Raw genomic sequence first — 6,559 nt, forward strand, 5'->3', positions numbered from 1 at the left:
CCCCCCAGGGGGCCCTCTGTGAGGGGGCTGGAGCAGCCTGGTTCTTTCCTATTTGTACCAAAGAGGAGCATGGTGGGGATGGGGAGAGGAGCACAGTGTGGTTTGGGCCCTACTATGAGCACCTCCACAGGGGAGGGGGGGCAGGAGCCTAGGAGGGCAGCACTCCTCCTCCTCCCCCCCCACCTAGGAAGGGACAGGCACAGACCCAGCTCCAGCTAAGGAGGTGACAACCGGGTGAGGACAGTTGGGCTGGGTCTGGAGGTGGAGGTGAAAGCATCCTGAGGGCATTTCCAGCAACCCCAGGCCCTGTGGGATCCCTGAGAAGACAGGGCTGCTCCGGATTGGTCATTGGGCTTGGGGGAGGCCTGGAGGCTTCAGAGGTGAATTTACATGTGGAAAGCCCAATCCCAAACCCGAGGGGAAAGGGCTGGGGTGCCCTTGTATTGAATAAGCTGTTTGGAGGAAGGTGTGGGGCAGTAAAAGAGGTTGGCAGAGTGGCCGTGGGGGCTCTGAAGAGCCAGCCTGGGAGCCTGCTTATTCCCAGGGTGCTGGGCCCTGGCTGCCAAGGAGCCCAGCCTCACTCAGCAGGAGAGGAGATGAAGGCCCCTCCTCCCCGGAGGCGGGGTCTGCTGCCCAGTACTTACATTCTTTTGGAATCTCTTAGATGTGGAAATATTTTTTCGAACCTGAAAATGCAGCTGGTAGAATTTCAATGGAAGCATAATTCATGTAAAATATATTTTAGTTGATATTTTGTAAAATGCACTTTTTGTGTGTGTCGACCCTGGTTTCTCAGATCTGTATTTCAGTGTTTACAAGGGAGGGAGGACCTTTCCTCACCTCCCTTTTGACAGAGATTAGTACTTCTTTAAGAAAAAAATAAATTTGAAAAATTGTATTGATTTAGAAAAGGATTGTTTCCTGTGTGTCCTGTCATCTTTGTGGGGGGGGGTGGTTGGGGTGCGTGCAGAGGGGTCACTATTTATTTTGGGGATCCCTCTTAACCCTTGTAGTGGAGGGGCTGGCTGAAGCCAATAAACAAAGTGGGCAGGAAAACGGAGAGCGCAAATGGAGGAAAGGAGACAGAGCAGATGAGAACTTGGGGTGGACTTCTTGGCATCATGGTGGCCAGAGTTACCTGCCTGTACAATGTGAAATCCCTGGTTTGCCAGCCTTCACCTGGCCAGGGACCTGGGAACTGGTCCTCAGGTAGGTGTGTAGTGAAGATAGCACCTCATCACCTTGGGTCATGTCCTCGGGGAGTCGCCAGCAGAAACTGTCCCAGGGCCTTTGTGTCTTGTAAGTGGCACTCCTTGCCAAGGGACTGAAAGTCCTCACGGGCCCAGGGTTTGTGACTGCCTGGATCTTGGTTCAGCCCAGTCTCAGGGTTGACCATACTCAGTGTAGAGCAAGGTTTATGGCCGTGGGGGTTCCTGGGAGGCAGGATGGAGCTGCCCCACCCTCTTCTTCATTTTGGTATGGACATCTGGGCTGGTGCATTTCAGTAGAGGATATTAGTGGCACAGACACTGCCACAGACTTAACTATAGCCCTGCCATCAGTGTGCTGCCCACAAGAGTCCCATGAGGTGCATGGTGCCCTATCTTTTTTTTTTTTTTAAAGACTGCTTCAGTGTTTTGTTTTTTAAGGATTTTATTTTATTTACTCACAAGAGATACAGAGCGAGAGAGAGAGAGAGAGAGGCAGAGGCACAGGCAGAGGGGGAAGCAGGCTCCATGCAGGGAGCCCCACATGGGACTCGATCCCGGGTCTCCAGGATTGTGCCCTGGGCTGCAGGCAGCACTCAACCACTGCGCCATCGGGGCTGCCTGATGCCCTATCATTTTACAGATAGGAAACTGGTGTGGAGACAAGCACCTCGCCCAGGGACTCCCCACAAACCAAGTGGCCATTCCTGTACTCAGACTACTTTACTGTGACTGCTAGCACAGAAGACTTCAGAGGAATGAGCGTCAGCCCAAATTATCAAAAAGTTTTTTTTTTATTTTTATTTATTTATGATAGTCACACACACACACACAGAGAGAGAGAGAGAGAGAGAGGCAGAGACACAGGCAGAGGGAGGAGCAGGCTCCATGCACCAGGAGTCCGATGTGGGATTCGATCCGGGGTCTCCAGGATCACGCCCTGGGCCAAAGGCAGGCGCTAAACCGCTGCGCCACCCAGGGATCCCTCAAAAAGTTTTCAAAGGTTTTTTTCCCCCCTCTTCTAGTATAAAAAAACATTTATTGTTTTAAAAAACTGATCCCAGTAAAAAATAATCCCAATGCCAGAAATCTACATTCGGTGCTATTGGAAGCAAGGAAGCGCTTCAGTGAAGGCTGAACCTGAGGCCAACTTAGAAATCAGTGGATGAAAAAAAATTTTTTTTAAAAATCCCTGGGTGGTGCATCCTCAGATGCACCCCAGCAATCAGGCAGTGAGCTGTTGGGAGCCTATTGAGAAGCGAGGAAGCCACCAGTGCACTCAATGCTAAGGATTGGGGGCCATCCAGCAAGCTTCATCTCATTCCCCTGGACCCTTCATGCTTCTGAAATCATCTGATCAGTGGCACCTCCATTCTCCCATTGAACTCCGAGCCTCTGGCATCTACTCAGCCCATTCCATTCAGCCCTTCAATACTATAACCTGGGATCAGCTGCTTCCTCCCAACCATTTCACGTTTGTCCATTAATCTCCAAGAGATGGTGATTAGGAGTGTGGGTTTTAAAATCAGACTGACCCATATAGAGTCTCAGCTTCCCAGAGCCTCTCAATTTCCTCAGCTGTGCCTTGGGAATGCCTGTAGTACTTGCCTCCCCAGGGCAACTCTGACAACTGAAAGAGAATACCAAACACTGAGCAGGCACCTGCCTGGTAAATGTGGAGCCTGATCGCATCACTACTCCCCACACATCCGTAACAGGATGAAATCTGGAGCCTTTGCTAGTGCCAGTTCAGGTGGGGAAAGGCTGGCCACTGCTGTCCTAGGCGTTCCCGAATCCGCCTGGTGCCATTGACTGCGCGTTTGGCTCCAGGCAGGCAGATTCTGCTGCTCTGTGCCGCTCCTCACCCTCCAGGATGTGCTGATCACTCTTGTGACCACCAGGCACCCACTTGCCAGAGGCCCCTCACCAGAGTGTGCCAGTTATCCCACCTCTTCAGGCCTGGGGGAAGAAAGACAGGAGGGGAGAAGACTCCATTCCCAGGCATTTAAGCATTACCCAGCCGACCAACACGGCCATCCGGCAGGTACTGCTAAATCTGACGGTCACCATGGAGATGAGCCACTGGTCAACGCTTGACAGCCTTGCTCCTCTCGGCGGGAGTGGCTGGGGGAGGGTGGCTGGGGGAGCACACTGGGGACTCTGCTTCCTGCGGGGGGGAAGGAAGGCTTTCCCGAAAGTTCGGACTCGGCGCTGCGCTGCGGGGGCCCTCTGCCTCGGGACCCGCGGTTGGAGGAAGGTCTCAGGCCAGAGTGTGCGGCGGGGCGTTGGGCGCAGGTCCCCGTCCAACTCCCCGAGGGCACGCGCCGCGCGAGCCGGGGAGCCCTGGCCTGCGACTCCTGCCTTCCGGGCCTCGGCAGCTTTTGTCTCCGAAGCCCGGAGCACCAGGGCGGCCCTCGCTCCGGCGCCCTCTCCCGGGTGGGGGTCTGCACGCGCCCTCCCTCGCCCGCCCGGTGCTGGGGCGCGGGCCTCTCTCCCCGCCCCCGGCCTGGGCCCGCCCCCGCGCCTGTGTCACGGCGGGGCCGGGGGCGGGGGCGGGGGCGGGGAGCCGCCGGGCGGGACATCCGGCCACCGTCCCTCGCCGCGCCCCGCCGCCCGCCGCCCGCCGCCCGCCGCCCGCTCCCGCGCCGCCGCCCGGGAGCTGGCCCCCCCCGCGCGCGCCGGGGCCTCCCGCCCCCCTCCCCGGGGCCGTCCCCGCAGCTGCGGGCCCCAGCCCCCGGCTCCCGCCCCCAGCACCGGGCCCGCCTCCCGGGCGGCCCTCAGGTCGGCCGGGCCGGCGCAGGCCCCCGCCCCGGGAGCACCATGTTCCCCCGCCCGCTGACCCCCCTGGCGGCCCCAAATGGCGCCGAGCCCCTGGGCCGGGCGCTGAGGCGGGCCCCGCTGGGCAGGGCCCGGGCCGGGCTGGGGGCGCCGCCGCTGCTGCTGCCGTCCATGCTGATGTTCGCGGTGATCGTGGCCTCCAGCGGGCTGCTGCTCATGATCGAGAGGGGCATCCTGGCCGAGGTGAAGCCCCTTCCCCTGCACCCTCCCAACCGCGAGGCCGCCGCCTGGCGCCGGGCCCTCCCCAGGCCTGGGGGGCTGCCGCTGGAGCCCGGGGACTCGGACTGGCAGGTGAGGCAGGACGTCCGGAACCGCACCTTGCGGGCGGTGTGCGGACAGCCAGGCATGCCCCGGGACCCTTGGGACCTGCCGGTGGGGCAGCGGCGCACCTTACTGCGCCACATCCTCGTGAGTGACCGCTACCGCTTCCTGTACTGCTACGTCCCCAAGGTGGCCTGCTCCAACTGGAAGCGGGTGCTGAAGGTGCTGGCGGGCGTCCTGGACAACGTGGACGTCCGCCTCAAGATGGACCACCGCAGTGACCTGGTGTTCCTGGCCGACCTGCGGCCCGAGGAGATCCGCCACCGCTTGCAGCACTACTTCAAGTTCCTGTTCGTGCGCGAGCCCTTGGAGCGCCTTCTCTCCGCCTACCGCAACAAGTTTGGCGAAATCCGAGAGTACCAGCAGCGCTACGGGGCTGAGATCGTGAGGCGGTACCGGGCGGGGGCAGGGCCCAGCCCCGCAGGGGACGATGTCACCTTCCCCGAGTTCCTGAGGTACCTGGCGGACGAGGACCCTGAGCGGATGAATGAGCATTGGATGCCCGTGTACCACCTGTGCCAGCCTTGTGCGGTGCACTATGACTTCGTAGGCTCCTATGAGCGGCTGGAGGCCGACGCCAACCAGGTGCTGGAGTGGGTGCGGGCCCCGCCCCATGTCCGGTTCCCAGCTCGCCAGGCCTGGTACCGGCCGGCTAGCCCGGAAAGTCTGCACTACCACCTGTGCAGTGCCCCACGGGCCCTCCTGCAGGATGTGCTGCCCAAGTATATCCTAGACTTCTCCCTCTTTGCCTACCCGCTGCCTAATGTTACCAGGGAGGCCTGTCACCAGTGACCGTGGTATGGGCCAGCAGCTGTTGGGGACTGATTTTGACAATGCCAGCTGCCTCCCATTTAGAGAAACCCAGGCTCTGGGGACTTGGGGCTTCTCCAGATGCCTGGATGGCAAGGACTGCCCTCGGAAGTTTCTGGTCCAGGGTGAGTGCTCACAGTGGCTCGGAGTGCAGGGTTGGACAGGAGGCCTGGTGCTCCCCACTGATGGGATTTCTTAGGGGCCATGTGACCCTTCTTGCCCTGCCAGGGGCCAGACACCAGTTTGCCAGTAAAGTAACACATCTGTTCTAAAGACTGGCTCCAGGTCCCTGGCTGCCGGGACTGTGCCGTCCACCACTTGGTCTACCTTAACCTGTGGCCAAACCTACAGGTCACACCAGTCAGAAGAATGACCAGAGCCCGGGTCCTGGGCTCTGATCACCCATTCATCCACTCCCTGTGCCTCAAGGCTGGAGTCAGCATTTGTGCCTTACAAATGGCTTTTGTGCCTTTTTGCTTCAGACTCAAAATTTCCTTTGCTTTCCAGGCTCTTTCCGTTTTTCCAAGGAAAGGAAAACTGAGGGCCCTTGCCTGGTAGCTCCAGGACCTGGCCCTGCACGCATCCAAAGACCCCATGTGCCCAGCTTTTTGGGGGCTCTGGGCACCTCCTCCCTTCCCCCAAGGCCATGACTGTGGCTGGTGTATCTGGCTGCCTCTTTTCTGACTCATTTATTTAAAATTTGTACTTTCTGATGGAATCCTTGTGAAGGCTTTGTTTTCCAAATTGCAGGATTTTTAATAAAATTGTTTTGTATACAAAGCCAGCATCTGAAATTCTCCCTCTGAGCTCCTGTGTGTCCAGTTTCTCCATGATGCCTATGTCCCCAGGTCAGGAAAGGGAGCTTGCAGGTAGAGAAAGTGACACCAAGTGTAAGTTGCTTGGCCCAGTCTAGTGGGCCATTTCCAGGGAGCCTTTGAGGGCCTCCCATAGGCCATACCAGATCACAAACTCAGCTTCTGGGATGCCACCGAAGGACAAGTCCCATTAGGACAAACCCCATATATTGAGCACCACCCCTACATGGATTATTCCCGGAAGAAGGGGGTAGGTATGAGACACTGGCTTCTCCTCTTAGGCAGGAATACTTCTTGACTGAGGAAGCCCCAGATGAAAAAGGGGATTGAGGCAAGAGCCAGGGGAGGTTATTCTTGGCACTGAGAATTACACAGAAGGCAAGGAGGTTGAGCGAGGGGCAGGGCTTACTGACTTAGGTCCAGAGGAGGTTGTGGACGATGTAGGAGGAATACAGTCTGATCAGTAGAGGACAGGCCTCCATGTGACCTGTTCTCTAGTGCTGTCCAGGACAAGGGCCCGGGACCACCAGGGCATGGAGAATAGGTGGCTGGGCCCGCCCTGCCCAT

General features: G+C 58.3%; 1 protein-coding gene across 1 annotated transcript; it reads left to right on the forward strand.

The window, feature by feature from the left end:
• Nucleotides 1–3,855: 3,855 nt before the first annotated feature.
• CHST14 (carbohydrate sulfotransferase 14) lies at nucleotides 3,856–5,953 on the forward strand. The gene has a single exon (XM_055316761.1). The coding sequence runs from the start codon at nucleotides 4,029–4,031 to the stop codon at nucleotides 5,157–5,159; it is 1,131 nt and encodes a 376-aa protein (XP_055172736.1). The 5' UTR covers nucleotides 3,856–4,028; the 3' UTR covers nucleotides 5,160–5,953.
• Nucleotides 5,954–6,559: the final 606 nt, after the last annotated feature.

The sequence above is a fragment of the Nyctereutes procyonoides genome, unplaced genomic scaffold, assembly GCF_905146905.1.
Source record: "Nyctereutes procyonoides isolate TBG_1078 unplaced genomic scaffold, NYPRO_anot_genome, whole genome shotgun sequence".
In the NCBI taxonomy this organism is placed as follows: Eukaryota; Metazoa; Chordata; class Mammalia; order Carnivora; family Canidae; genus Nyctereutes; species Nyctereutes procyonoides.

Excerpts from the sequence above, each read along its gene's own strand:
- CHST14 (XM_055316761.1), top strand. The coding sequence starts at position 4,029 with ATGTTCCCCCGCCCGCTGACCCCCCTGGCGGCCCCAAATGGCGCCGAG.